This window comes from Haliaeetus leucocephalus, unplaced genomic scaffold (genome assembly GCF_000737465.1).
Source record: "Haliaeetus leucocephalus isolate CR32 unplaced genomic scaffold, Haliaeetus_leucocephalus-4.0 Scaffold362, whole genome shotgun sequence".
NCBI classification, from domain to species: domain Eukaryota; kingdom Metazoa; phylum Chordata; class Aves; order Accipitriformes; family Accipitridae; genus Haliaeetus; species Haliaeetus leucocephalus.
Genome location: NW_010972798.1, coordinates 6,010,253 through 6,026,354, shown reverse-complemented (window position 1 = coordinate 6,026,354; position 16,102 = coordinate 6,010,253). Strand labels below are relative to the sequence as shown.

The 16,102-nt window shown below is 36.8% G+C and overlaps 1 protein-coding gene across 4 annotated transcripts in view; it reads right to left on the bottom strand.

Annotated features, from left to right (window-relative positions):
* Nucleotides 1-1,738: 1,738 nt before the first annotated feature.
* Nucleotides 1,739-16,102, bottom strand: part of ATP11B (ATPase, class VI, type 11B) — a 55,985-nt gene continuing 41,621 nt past the window's right edge. For 3 of the 4 annotated variants that reach the window (XM_010572943.1, XM_010572942.1, XM_010572945.1), the window contains one exon: nt 9,692-10,574. In XM_010572943.1, the coding sequence (XP_010571245.1) occupies nt 10,356-10,574 (219 nt within the window). In that variant the 3' untranslated portion in view covers nt 9,692-10,355. Of the gene's footprint in view, nt 6,680-9,691; nt 10,575-16,102 lie in introns of those variants that run through there. The other variant, XM_010572944.1, reaches the window with a different exon arrangement.

The window sequence follows — 16,102 nt, the reverse complement described above, 5'->3', positions numbered from 1 at the left end:
ATTTAATAAACTTTTGTCATTCATGCTTTATTTAAGTAATGTTGCCAGAAGTCTCTGTAGATTTTATTTGAGTATGGTACACTGATGATGTTTGGTTTTTAAACCTATGGTGCCATTCAATCCTCTGAACTCTCAAAGAGTAGACCACACCATTAAACATGTGATGAAATTATAATCTTGTCTATCAATCAGAAATAGGCCTTAGCCTTGTAATACTTAGCTGACTTGTTTTAGTACCAGCACATAGAAGGATCTGCATAAGTAAACACTAAAACTTTTGCTCCCGACAGTTTAGACAGACACTTGTAACTCAAACCTAAGTCTGAACATTTAAACTGGTACAAAAACCAGCACCCTGCTTCTGAAGTTCTTCTGCTAACTTCTCTTCAAGTTCTCTATTTAACAAAAGCTGCCTAACTGAAATTTTAATGTTTTACATGAAATTACAACTGTTTGTTTCCTTGATGAACTCAATTTTGTGTCTTCAGAGTATAAAATTTCAAGCCCTCCTCCCTTGAAGAGTTCAAAGGACAACTGGCAGGAGTCAAAACATAACCCTGTAAATCAAATTAGGAGAGATGATGGAGCCTGTGGCCAGGCAGCCGAGTCAACACCCGGTTACATTTATTTGCTGTTGAAGAAATGGGAACAAAGGCCGTGCTGGAGTTCATTGCTAAGCAAACCTCGTGGTAGGCTCCATGGTGAGCTGGAGCTACTGGGCCCACTGCCTGACTGAGCTCAGCTGCTGGAGACCCCCCCCTTATATGTGTGTGTGTATATATGTGTTGTTTGTGTTGTTTTTTTCTTTCCCTTACTGATGGACTTCTCTCCAGCCAGAGAAGGCAGCAAGGTGAGGCCTTAGGTGCTCTCCACACTTAGGTCAGTGCTTTTGAGCATCTATGATCTGTGGAGGTGGCCATGCACATGTGGATATAGACACTGTATGGGTGTGCCTACTAGGAATAGGAACAGATCTTCAACCTTGCTACTGAATGATCCGGGGCACTGGGAACAGCAAGCCTTGCTTTACTCTGGCATATCTTCCTCTAACACTTAAATAATTAAAACAATGACTCAGCTATAAGTTAAATTTTTATTTAATAAATATAATTTTCATAAACCATTTTTAAAACAACTTCTACTGACCAAGCTGTACAATGAGCAAGCACACAGACTCGCTGTCAGAGAATCAAAAATAACGAGGCAGCCACAGTGTCAGAGGTCCAAAATTCTTTGTACTAATTATTGCTACAGTTTCCAGTTGTCAATGCCCCTTATTTGCCTAAAATTAAGGATCAACATTTTTAAAAAGGTACATCTTGCAGAGACTATATCATTCAAGCTTTTTTCTTCAAAAAAGAAGCAGCACTTGATCACACATCAGTGAAAAAAGCAGAATCTAGATGATTTGTTATTTTTGTGTGCATAGGACCTGAAATACCTCATGGGAACATAACTAGGAATTGTAAAAATATATTCTTTGCTGCAGTAATGATATCTTTCTTACATCTGAAAGTGAGTTTTGTTTTTAACCATTTTCCCCTTTCTAAACTATATGCCCCATGGATTATCTTTTATCCCATTTCCAAAATGTAAAAAGGTTAAGAACCTGCTGGTGTATGAAATAATTTCCTTTAAAACTGCCAAAGAAAAATTAATATACACCACAGGCCATTTAGGTGCACTTCAGGGTTTCTTTCAGACAAGTCAAGTCACACTCTGTGTCACAAACAGCAGTATATTTCACTTCTTTCCACTTCATGTTACTTACTTACATAGAGGGCTTTAGCCCATAGCCCCTCAGGTTTTATTCACGTCTATGCATTTATACAAACTGGAAACAACAAAAAATCGTACCTACAGCGATGACAATTGTATGTACTTATTGTAATACAACATCATAGCATGGCAACAGCTAGAGCAAGGCGAATACTTCAAAGTGATGAGAACATTCCTTTTAACGAAAGCCACAGAAGCTTGGGCAACACACAAGGTCTCTCTACCGAGTTATTTCTGATGCCTCTACGAGCAGTATTTAGTTGAAGGAAAAAAATCTATGGAAAGCAGAAGCCTTGCAAATACCGATGCGAATGTGCTGCTAAGACGATTGACAGCAAGAGTTGATACAGCCATGAGCATCCAATCTTTCCTCCTCCTGTTATAAACTGAGTCATTCCAATAGAGAGCAGAAACCAGACAAATCATGCCACTGGAAGCAAACGACAGAAGCAAAGAACATACATACAAAACAACCAACAATAAAAACATTCGCAGAAAAAACCCAGATCTGCAAAGAAGAAAGTCTAACTGGGAAACAATTTAGGAACAGAAATAAGGCTAAAATTAGTCCATAATGAACAGTTGGTTCGCCCAGCTCTAGGAATAACTAACTCCTTTAAAACAATGATGTTTGTGTAACAAGGCAGTGGCGATGGTGCGAGAGTTACTAGGTATTCTACACCAAGAAAACAAGAATCTCAAAATAAATGGTTCAGAAAAGGTTCATTATGATTGAGCACTTTTGAACACTGAATTTCACCAAAATCACTAATATTTAGCAGTACAGAAGTATCAGATAAAACTATTAAAAATAATGTAGACTACAGCTTTGAGACATTTCTAACACTAGAAAATGAAAATTTTTTTCCAATATAGAAGTTATACTGTCATAAAAAACATGTGTTTGAAAGTATTACCAAAGGTTTCCAGTTAGAAATTATAGTTGCCTAAGATGCATTCTAAATTGCATAATCTTTTCTCAAATCATCTTTTGCACTAAAAACCAAGAAATCATTCTGAAATTGTAAAGCCAAAGTTTTCAGCATTCCTTCCTTTGCATCTTTTTGTGTGTCCCCCCCCCAACCTTAAAAAATATACAGATTATTTTAAGCAGAATATTTACATTTTAGTTTATGAAACAATTCAGAGCATCTTCCCACTTAATCTTTTCCACTGCACCCTTTAAAAAGCTTAAGTTTGGCAACTAAAACTATGTTTTTCTAAGTAACAAACCCCCTATTTTTCACAGAACAAGAACTAAAACCTGCTGAGAACTCAATCCCATTCCGAAGGTGGCTATGGAGAAGGTGCTTCTTCAGGGACACTGCATAGTAAAGGGACTATACACAGCTCTTGCTTTTAATTACAAACATCTACTATAGGCTTTTTTTGCCATGCCTTACAGATTTCAAGGCTAAGAGGTAATTCTAAAACATTGCCTCCCTATGGCAAATTCTCCCTCACCCATTCATACTCTAAATCAGAGAGATGAATGCTAGCGTTACACTGAATTAGCTGTATTTTGTTCAGTCTTCTTCATGAAGAATTCTACACTGTACCCAATGCACAGTGAATGGTTTCATACATTTCAGCTCTCAAAGAAATACACAAAATCTTTCTTCCTTGAATAGAAGCAATTTTAAAAGATTTGTGACTTCAGTACAAAAACAGTCACTTCTTCCATCCAGAATATTTGTCAGACCAAAAAATCTGGTCTTATGCAAACCCATTCTACATTCTTACTAAATGAGAAATTACTGATTTAGATTTACTGCAAATAGAAAAATATACCTTGGCAGACAGATGGATTCTTAAGTTCTTCCTGAATTGTTTAAATGCATGTTTCTTCGGTAACCTTACAAACACTGGGAAAAGGGAAAGTAGGGGGGAAGGGAGAAGAGGAGATGGAAGGTTTTAAAGAAACACATAATGAATGTAAATTATTCTTCAAATATAGGACTGTGCTGCTTTTGTGCAAATATAATTAACATATTTGTGTGGTAAAAGCCAAAATACATGTATGTACACAGCTGAGCCAATCTAAATGCTTGGAGCGGGGTTGTATATCAAAGCCTCTGCCTTCTACTGTACAAAAAATTAACCACAGTTTATATTTCAAAACATGATACACTAACCACACAGACTAATGAGGTTACATGGTCACACAAACTAACTGGATGATTAGAATGCTATGGCTGACATGGACAAACAAGTACTTCCGAGAAGTGAAACACTGTGCTTTAGACATAAAAGATAAAGCTAAACAGCAGATGTCTGATTAGAGCATTGAAAAAAATTTCTCTATTTCCTAGGTATCCATGGCAGTATGGACTCTCAGAATGAGAAACTACTAAGAAGAAAATCATTATTTTAAAAACAGATTTAATATTATATATATGATACATAAGAAAGTTACAGGAATACCTGGAATCCAAGTGTATTTTGTTACTACTGCATATCTGGATAGAAGTTTTCTTGGGGACTGAAGAGATGACAATCAGTTTATTGCATCTCCACATAGGAACCAGGTTTCAAACTACATGCAGTCAGATCGGTCACATGTTAATACCTATTACATGGAGCATGCAAGACTCAATTTTCAGTAATTCTTAATCATCTGGACACTTGATGTGGGGATCTAGAGTACAACTGAGATTTTCAAGCTTAAGCTTCACTGCACTTCCACACTTGAAGGCATGACACAGACATGAACTATGAATTAAACACTTGTTTAAAAGGAAATTTTGCTATATTTTGATTTTGTTTCTTCTGTTTCATAATTCAGTTTTTAGAGCTTCTTAATCAATTTGTGAACTGGTCTTCATCTATACCAGTGGGACAAAAACCCTCATGTACTGCATGTTCAAGTCACTGTGAGTTTGAAAACAAAGTTGCAATGACAATTTTTTTACTACACAAAGGTTGCCTTGAACAATGAGCTGTTGAGAATCCAGCAGTATCTGCAGCCTTCAGTTCACAGTGAAGCTTCCAGTCATTAATGCAAAAATAAACTTCCAAGAGGAGAACTGAAATAATACCAGTTAAAGTCATGAACAAGACTAATGAACAGCAGAGCTGTTTATAGGCAAGGAACGTCCGGAGCATTTGATACAAGGAAAGTCAGACCTCTTGAACACTCCCTCTCCTGCAGCCCACTGAACTCAGGAGAATTTGGGATGACCGTAACAAGAGGGATACACCCCCGTGGCAGAAGCCCAGGCCCCACTAAGATGTCATACCAGGAAGGTAAGATGTGTCTGCCTGAATTATGAAATAAAAACTATTTGCCATGTAATGTGCTTAGGAGACACCACTTAAGCCAACAGTGGAAACCTGTGCAGCCAGGGTGCAAGCAGCTCATACTGGTTTTGTCCAAATCCTACACTTAACCACATCTTTATTAAAGAAGTTCTTGTAGGTGTTGTTTACAGTCTGAGTTTGATTTACAGTTTATTCCACCCAGAGATAATTTTAGGATGCAGCTTTACATCTTTTACTGTCTGACAGGAAGATTCTTCCAATTATTGATGGGACTTCAGTGTCAGAGACTGACTTAAAATTGGATATCCAAATAAGGGTCCAGAAGCAGCAGCATTTTTACCAGCCTCCCAGCCGTAAAAACTGCCCTACCTAAGGCAATAGTCTACAGATGTCCCTGGTGGGAGCACCTCCATTTTACCTCCCACATCTAAGGACAACCACCAGGTTTAGCCACCCTAGCTGAATGAACAGGCAAATGTTGCTACCCAGCCCCAAACATGCAGACACATTTATACTGGGACAATAGATGGACCTGCAAGATGTACCATTCAAAGCTCCATCTGTGCAATTTGTTTTTATTGGCATACTTAGGAATCAAAACATTGCCATCAATGTCTCAGATCCTTCAGATATATGAAGATAATTAAGCATTAATTGTATCTTCAAAGTACAACATGACCAAATATAAATACATGAAAAAGAATAAAACATGCAAAAATCCCCCAACTTTAAAAGGATTAATAATTCAAAAAATTTATGCTAGTGAGACTTCTGTACCACCAATTCTTACACATTTTTCCATGCCAGGATCAAGAATTGTTAAGAAACAAAAAAAACCACACAGGGCATAATAAAAGATGACTAGCTTCTGAATTATACTTTAAGAGAACTGTGAACTGCTATATCCCTTGTTATTCCAAATCACTGATTTGTCAAAGTTAACAGTGTTGTTCAAAGCAACGACTAAGATTTTGCCATTCATACACCAGCATAAATATTTGAATTGTATTTAACTCTCAAAAATTACTAAACTGATTGCTTACAGAATACAATAACCGTCCATGGAAATAACAAAATTGATTCGCAAACTGCTAAGAAAGCATCTGTAAGAGACAGCTCAAAATTAATGTGTTTAAAGTGAAGGGTCATCATGAAAAATGCAACTTTTTAAAGTTTCATTGTGCAAATTCAGTTCTATTGGATCACTCAAATTTGGGAGGAGAAAGATTTTGTCACTGCACTACAGTGACATCTCACGTATCAAATGCAGGATTCCAATCTGCCCATATGGTAACAAAAAAGATTAAACGGTCAGAGGAAAAAGCATTTCTTTCAAAAAAAAAAAATTAGCTATTTGTGGATATAATTAGGAAAAAAATACTGGAAGCGATCACTGTCCAGATGACTTATGCTAGGTCACAAGACAAGCCACGGTTTGTATTTAGAAGTCATGCTAGTCTTTCCTAGGGCAGGGATGTAGCACTGAACTCGCTTCAGAACCTACTATAGGTGTGCGAGCACCACATGGCTTCCACAAGGCATTTACAAATGTCCCTGTTAACAAGTGGGTGAGTCCATTGTGGAGAGAGTCAAGATGCTTCTGTCGTTGGCATAGAAGGGATCCGATGAACTCCATGATCTAAAGTGACAATAAAAGAAAAGTTTGGCTGACTGGGAACTTAAAATCTAGAGGTAAGGAGAAAAGTCTATGAAAGCAAAAGGTAAGTGTTAACGAGATTAGGCAAATGTAACTCTTTGAAAGACTTATCTATTAGTTTCACATAGGTGCCTGCAATCAATTCAAACCTTAGAAAATAGACTGCAATCAATCATGCCAACTATGTAATTAACAATTCTATGTTTACCTTTCTGACAAAGTTTACTCACAGCTACAGATGCTTTCATCACTATGAACTAAAATGACCAGAGGTTTATATGCCAGTTTTACAACTGAAGTTTTAATACTGTACCTCAAAGAAAATCTGAACACTGCATGTGTAAATTGAGGCACTATGAATGCTACGATCTGATACAGCTTAAGGTCATTCTAGTAAAGCGTTGTGGTACGCACAGCTAACCGTGGTAACCCAGTATAGTGGTGTTCTCATGTTAAACATCCATGCTGTCTGAAGTTGTGGGTAGGCAAAACTCATCTACAGCCATGAATCTACTTCATTCCTTGCTGTTAAATTTAAGTTAAAATTTAAGGCATCAGGCAAAGTACCTAACACGTCACACCTTTTGATTCAGATGGGATCTTGTAATGTCTTTCTCTTAAGGACAAATTACTACTTAGGAAGAAATACTGTTCTTGATTGAACGATGTTATAGGACTGTATGTGAAAAGCTGAAAATAGAAAATTGGAAGGCAGGAAATCAAAATATAATGAACTTATACTCCAAATATCCCTCTGTCAGAAATCTGCTGTTTCTTTAGAACTTTTACATGCGGTGCCTTGACACAAGTACCACTAATAGGAGATCCAAACAATTCAGTAATGAATCCTACTGTACAAGAAATGTATGTGATCCAGCATTCTTAATATTTTTGTGACTGACAAGTTGACAGACAATTTAATGGAACAGACAGACAAAAATGCGTTTTATCATACCACACAGCACACATTTTATATTCTAACTGGTGAATGAAGCTATAGAAAATATTTCTCAAATACATTTTACAAGCAGTAAATTAAGTACGAGAGACTATATTCTTGTGGCCCACTACTCCAAGCATTTGTACAACTTTGATTCATCAAAGTTTCTATCAAAATTTGATACCATGTTTGCTTTCATGTTCAGTTATTGTATTTGACAGAATATCATATTTGACAGAATATCAGGAACACAGAATACAACACAAACTAGCTACAGACAGACAACGTATTCATCAGCATAACTTCATTCAACAAAAAATAATTTGCAGCTACCTCCTGGTTGAATAAGAAGCTCTGTTTTATAAAGCACAAGACAAGACACTCAAAAGACCATCCTGTTTGGGACCATGCAATCTTCTGAAGATACCAGCTTCAGGTAAAAAAAAAAAAAAAAAATCAAAATAAAATCAAAGCAGCTCAAGCTCGTGAACAAAGGCTGAACAACTTTACAAGCATTTTTTAAATCACCAAATAGATTTCTTAACTGTACCTTCAGCACTTCACAACTTACAACTGCCTCATGTGATTTAAGCTATTAGTACATTAAAAAAATAAAAAAAGACTTTCACATATTACTAGGAAAGTGCAGGGGAAAAAAAGGTAGTCTCAGTACCTTGACTTTTAGACTAGGTTTTAAGTTTCAATGCTGAGTGGAAGGCACTGAAGTCATTGAAGAAAGCAAATAAGACTGAAATTTAAAAAAAAAAAAAAAGTCTTTTCTAGTTCTACTGTACATAAATTTAAGTGAAACTAGAAGATGGTTCAGAGTAATTTCAACCAGAGGCAGAAGCAAAAACTACAAAACTTCAGGCCCTTAGTGTAGCACCAACAGTTCTGCATGTTCATTAAGCATAACACTAACTTCTGTGTTCTAACAACTCTAAAATTATTCAGCTAGATGGAACTTCATCTGAAAATTACATGAGGTAAGCAGACAAGAAACCTGAGAAAAATCAGTCTTCAAAAAGCGTTCAATATTCTGTCAAATATGAGTTATCTTCAAGACATATTTGTAAGTTCTTTAAGAAATAAAAATTGAGTGGGAAAAAGAGGAAATTGTAAAAATGTAAATGCACTGCAGAAAATAAAACACAGAATACCTACCTTATAAGACTACACGTTACTAAGGCAAATGTTAAGTAAAAGTCTGCTCTAATTATATAATAATAAATGAAAAAAAAGTAACATGAGAAGTTCCTCATTTAGAACGCACAGTTTTACAGAGAAGTGGAAGAAAAAACCAACCCAAAAACTTAGAGCAACTGCTACCAAAATGTTGATTTTTAGACCAATCAAATGCTCACCTTGTAGATTAAAAATTCTATTAAATTTTTTATTTTATACATCATGCCCGCTTTCTATACAGCAAGAGTTTGAATTAAAAACGTACTTAATCGTAACAGTTCATTTTTCATATGGAATGAAACATTTTGCATAATCATACCCTAGATTTGTAGAAATGTTGAATAAATTTCGTAAGCAAGGCAGAAGAGAGAAACTGACTGAAACCATAGACACTGTGTTCAACACAAGAGTTCAAAACAGATGTAATACGTACCAAGTCAATACCTAAAGGCAGAATCTGAACTGACAAAGCTTGCCAGTGAAAATTACCCACACAATATTTTATACTGAATGAATGATATCACAACCTTTAACCAAAAGAGACAAAGATGTTCAAATACAAAATGAGTGTCCTTGAAAATGGGTGGAGTGCAACTTTTTCAGGTTTGCCTTTTGACCAATGAAAGATCGTGATATCATTCAGGGACTGAGAAATTACGATGTACAAAAGACTGTTTTTACTTCTACCCCCAAATATTTCCATGTTTGTTAGCTATCCCTCTTTATTTGGAAATGAGGAGATGGCACATTAGCAGATTTAGTAAGAGCTTTTCTCACAGTCATGATGACTGCAAGAGCAGTACTGCTCTGTAGACGTATTCGATTACTCTAACGTGCTTTTATCCCATCGAGGTTTGTTTCACATGTGGTTTGTGAAGGAAAAAGATTTATTTAGCACACACTTTGGAATGGCACACATGGTCTTGACAATATACCTTCTAGAACTGAAAAAACATTTAAAATTCTTAGAACCTGAAGGCTCTGTTCTGTCAATTACTCTGATTTTAGAAATACATTATAAAAGTTATACTACAAAAATATTTCATCTTCGTATCAATCAATGGCTGAAAGATTTAAAGACTCTCCTTCTAACAATGAAGTTATATTTAAGGGGGGGAGTGTGAGCCTTTTGTATATCTTCAGGAGTAATGCAAGCTCCAAGGTAAATATTTGGAGGTTGTACATCAAGAACCAAAGGGAAAAGTCTTTTGACTTTACAAACAACTCCTGATTTGTGAAGGAAAAAAAAAATTAAAAAAAAAATCATATAAAGGAGAACAAAAACAGCAGCAAGGCTTGATTTTCTAAAGAGAAGAATGTACAAATCAAGAGAAATTATGATAGATACAACACAAGAACTTGTAGTAAGCCAAACTAAACGTTTTAACAGAAGTCTTTTGAAAACTCTTTTCCCCTCCCCATCCCAAAAGAAAGTACTCAAAAAGAAACAAGAAACTAATCTGTTAGGATGAAAAAAAGTACAATAAAGAGTTGCTTCTCCTACTTAAATAAGCAAAACCTGCAGCTGGTTTTCTAGACATCTATTGCTGCAGGCTCATCAGGTTCCAGTTTATAGGAGAATCGTCTGCAGCAAAGGCTATTGAGAGAAATGCCACACCTGTTGACCCGGGTTGGACTACATCTGCCCATTAGTCGTTCCAGCATTCTTCTAACAGATGTGCATGCTGTTTCCCCATCTGAGAAGCAGCACATGGAGTCCAAGCAGTTGATACCTGAACCTGCCTCAGTAAGCTGGAAGGAGGAAATAAAAAAAATAAATAAAATAAAATAATCAGTACTCAGAGATTCTAATACTGAAGATGTTATCAGAAAACACTTAGGAAAAGCAGGTTTTCTTAAAGTTAGAGTGTTGAATATTTTTCAATTTTATAGAACTACAACGATGAATAACATTACCATTTCCCTTCCTAACGTCTATACACACTAAAATTTGACCTTCCGAAGGCTTGAATGCAGCCTTGGTGAGCGTATGGAAATTGTTTAGCACCATCTCTGCTTAATGTTGGAAATAAACTGGTTAGCAATTCTCTATGTTACAACTATAATAAATCTCTGGAGCAGGGTGTCATGCAGTTTAAGCTGTGATGCTTTGATTAACCTCAGTGGAGGTACAACAATTTATAAAAGCTGCAGGTCTGCCTTATTTTAAGGAAATCTATCAAGAGAAAGCTTCAGACCAAGGCTGCAGAATACAATGCATCAACCTGATTGTAAGCAGTAATTTTTCCTCAAGAAGTGTAGAATGCAACTTCCTACAATAATTTGCATTGTATCACTACCATAGATACCCTTGGCTTGGTAAGGAACAAAAACACATTCCTGATTTTGTGAATATCTTTTATCTAAATGAAAACAAAGCTGAAGTTAGAAAGGATCAATCAAGTTCATGCTAGCACAAAGAATAATTCAACATTAGCATAATAAACTTTCTATTGTTCATTCTTTGTAGGTGAGAAAAAGACCCAAACCAAAAGAAAGCAGCAATACAGAGATGTATGGGTTTAAAGTGAAGTGCCATCTATCAGTGTGCTCCTCTACATTATTTTTTGCACACTAGTGAACCTCAGCATAACTAAGATCTAACTGAAATCTCGTACTGCTGGAGAGAGAATATCCAAAACTGACTTGAGTATCCTCTCCAAAAGAAAATAAAAACGTGGAGTGTGGAGATATTTTTTAATTTAATTTGAGGCTCTGCACGAGAGCATCCTGTCAAACAAATGCCAAACACACAGGCTAAATTTAAGCATCCATTATCCTCACCTCACTCTCAGACACCAGTGAATGAAGAAATCTGGGAGGAGGCATCTTAGTCTATGATAGGACAGAGCTCACTTAAGAGCTTTCCCCAAATTTTAACCGTGTGACCAAAGGTCACTGACTGTCGTCTAAAGACTGGTTTCCAACCCCAATTTCTTTCATGCCACCCACACTTGCCCAACACTGCAAGGAAAGCAAAGAACCTCAGTTTCCTATGGGAATGGTTTACTATGAGTAGACATGTTCCTTCCTAATCCCCCAAAACAGGCAACTGGACAGATTACAGCTTCGTAACAGAACAATTCCTATACTACAAAGAAGAGGCAGCTAACAGAAACAAGAGGCATTTGGGAATCCCAACTGGTAGGACGAGGGAGCACACAGGCAAAACTAGTGTTTCCACGCATCTTTTCCTATGCCTGCCCCTTCCTCAGGTCTATTCCACATTCCCCATGGTCCCTCCAGATCTTCCTGTCACACTGCTTAATGTGATGCTTACAGGATTGTCAGTTAACAACTGTATAAACTTACAGAAAGCATTATAAACTGAAACCCTTGATTCAGTTGCTGCATCTCGGAGGCCATGAATGAGTGCAGGCAGAACACCCAATTCTGACTAACTTGCGCTCATTTGGGAGGTCTTCTGGACAGAAAATGAACATTTACTATGACAATGAACTTCTGTAAATACCTGAGAGACAGGAGCAGAAGCATTGCAACTAACAGGTCTAGAAAGGGTTTTGGTTAAACCAAAACCAAAACACACCTCAACAGAGCTTGAGTCCCTGATTGCCTTTATTTGATGACCACCACATCTGGTTACAACTATACAGTCACAGAAGATACCATAATCAGGAACAGCACAATTTGCAGCACTGCAGTACTAGAAAATATGACCTTCACAGCCACTTCATACTGTGCTCACAGCATATCAGACAAGAAATTACACAGAGCAGAAGGAATTCCTATTAGGAGGTCAGAAAGCAAGCTCCCTGCTGCACATGCAATGATCTTCACGGTTGTTTTCACAGCAATACAAAACAAACTCTCAGCACTCCTACATTTAGGATTTCAAAAAGAATATTTAGTCCATCCATTATCTTGAAGCAGACCAAATAAAACCTTTAAAACTACTGTACAAGGTCATATTACAGTGGTTGTATGTAGGATCAGATGGACCATTTTTTTCCCTAGAATGTGCTGACCTGAGAGCAAGCAGTCCTAGACATTACTCAAAGACTGGCAGAAAGAGGAACCAGGAGTAACCCAGAGTAGCTTCCAAGGAGTGAACCCTCAGCTGTGGGTTTTGCAGGGCTGGTGTCTCTTCTTCACTAGAATCTCCTTTGTTCTTCTCAAGTTAGATACTCACAAAAAGCTAGGATCATGCTTGAACCACGATTTATGAAAAAGTATTACCCTGTTTTAAAAAACAGCAAACGTGGCCTTACATAAGCCTAGAAGCAACATTTATGTTTTATCAAACTCACAGTTAAGTGTAAAGTAATACTGGGAGAGCAGTAAGGACAACATAAAAATAAATTCAATTTTATGTGTATATATATTGTGTATCACTGCCTGGTGACCATGGATTTTTATATTTATATCCACTACCTAGAAGGAAGATACTTGTATTATGCTAAAGAGTCCCTTTTCTCACTTTTCTCTCTGTGGTGGATAGTTATGATCATCATTTTATATCAAAGTAAAACCTGGCATGGTAAGGCAGTAGAGCATAATGGTCTCTGAAGACCTGAAACAAACCCTCAGGCAACAAAAGGCAGCAGAGACAATGCTTTAAAAAAAATTAGTAAGTCTAGAGAAATATCTGATATTATTTATATTTGGGCTGCAAATAAAGTATTTTTCCTAAGATAAGATCCTGGATCACAATAAACATAATACTTTATATGATAATGGCCCATTTCACGTATTAAATAAAAGCAATTGAAGTGCAGAATTAAAGAATGATTCAGCTTGATAAGGAAAAAAATCAAACCCACATACTATGATGCAAATTTTCTTGTAGATACCAAAAATACGGGTATTTTGGAGATGGCTCCATGACTGTCTATATGATATATATATATAAAAAAAATAAAAATACACACACACATTAGGGTAGAGTGGGAGTACTACCTAGTGAACGTAAGAACTGTCGGGTAGGCTAGATGGATCTAGCAGTTGCCTATTGTCCTCCCCTCTGTGCCTGCTTTCAGCAAAGTCACATGCTGAGCTGACTGAACCCTTATCTTCTTCCATCTAGAAGGACAGAAAAGCAACAAATCTTATAAAGCACCATGCTTGCATTGCTTTACAACAGTTACCATTTTTACATGAACTTTAATTTTACAGATCTGTTTGTGAGAGAACAAGGCATATTTACAAGGTAAAGAGGCAATTTTTTCATGTTAATTGGTGGATCAAACATGGTTTATCAGTGCACGAGTATTAGAAGTGTTTGGTCTTTTTGCGCACCATAGACTACCAAAGGGGAAAACCCAACAAATTTGAAATCTATTTCAAATTCTCAGATTTTGGAGTTTTATTTGTTTCCCCCCTTCTAATAGAAAGGGCCATTTCTGTTTGTTTGTCTTTCTACAGCGTATTCTATATGCCATAAGACAGACATTTCAACTAATCACACTGAAATACACAGTTGGGACTTTGTTGAACAGGAAATGTATTTAATTCAGTACATCAACTTAAGAGCACTGCAGTATATTTTCCTGAGCCCAGGTCCTAGCTGCCAACATGCCTGATGCCACAAGGACAGAAAATACATATGAGATGGTTATTACTATTCCGCAATTAAGTTAAAACTTGCTCCCTCCTATAAAGCTCACTTTCTTTAACCCTTAATATACTGTATACCAAAATCCAAAACAATTAGATTTAAAATTTTAAAAGAAAATATAAGAGTGTTGACATCTAACAACTTCACTAGCACTTATGTTTTCAACATTTTTTAGTTTTTCTACCCTTGATCTCTTTGAATCAAGTAAACCTACAAATGCAAAATTATTTTGTTATTTTGAAGTCATTAGACATAACTATCTTCAGGTAAGTATGTGCACTTTTGTGACTGAAGATAAATATGAAGTAGTCTATTCTTCTCTCATTTATTCCCTCTTCCTGCGATAGATTCTATGGATTAGCTAACAGATTAGCACCATGCTATGCTAACACAATATACAAACCTGTAAAGGAACAGATTACCCTTGTTCAAAGTTCAGCATATTAAGATGTTCTGGTATACTTCACTAGTGCGAATGCATGTTTGCACTTGAATAGTCGTCTTGGAAATTCTACGTTCCCTACTGTAAAAGGAACAGAAACCTGTCTGTTCTCGACTTCTACACAGCTGGGCTGGATCAGATATGAAAGCTATTAGGAGGGGAATCCTATGAAACAGTAACTAGAGGAAAGAATACAGACAAGTAACAAAGGCCATAAAGCCAGGGCCAGCAGTCTGGAGATCTGGAGACAGCTAAAGAAAGCAGATCTGTACAGAGATGGAGGGAAAACAAGGCAACAGTAGACTCAAGGGTCTGTAGACAGGGAAAGAACAGGGTCTTGGCTGTGCTAAGGCAAATGCTACAGTTTTGAGTCCCAGATAAAATGTTATACACTGACAGCCTTCCCTGTAAATAAAAACTTCTTGTGTTTTACGTTTCCCTAGTATTGTGTACAGTCATAACACGCTGTCCAAAGGTAAAAACTCTGTAGATATAGTTAATCCCATCAGTAAGTAAATTAAAACATCTGTCTGAGCAGCACTTCTTACATGTGGCTTAAGATTTCTGACAGTTCTTACAAAGCACAGAGACATGCATACATACATGCACGCACAAAATTTTGTTTACAAAGAAAAAACTGAAATGAGATACAATGGGGCCCAGTTAGCACCCTAAGATATGTATTTCACATATTCCAAGAACAGGAGAGACAGCTACAGAGGAAAGAAGTAGTACTCAGTCAGTCTCCAGTTAAGCATAAAGCCTGCACCTGACCTGTGCTGCCTGATTTCCTCTTCATCCCAAGTTACAAAAGCAACAGTAAAATTCAGAGGCAAGAGCTTAACAGGCACACACAAAACTGCATTTCTGACTTAAAGGAATCACATGGACACTGAAAAGACCCCCCTCAAAGCTCTTAACTGTGCATCACAAATGTACTTAATATAAACTTGAACATTTTTTGCATACTCTGAAGCCTATAGACATAAAAATTGATTGTAACATCATACCTGTCTTTTAATTTGCATTCATTAAGGTTCTCCTCTTGTGTATCAACAGAACAGTAAGCAAATTTACAGAATAAGGCATAACTTGGTTTAACCTGGTACTACACTCCTTTTGAGATTTTTAATACCTATTTAACAAACAACAAAACTGCCAAAATCTGTTCAGCAATCTACATGCATTCCGCAGTCACAAAGGATGCAATTACTCGGGGGGGGGGGGGGGGGGGGAGGTTCGAAAGGGGGGGGGAAAAAAAAA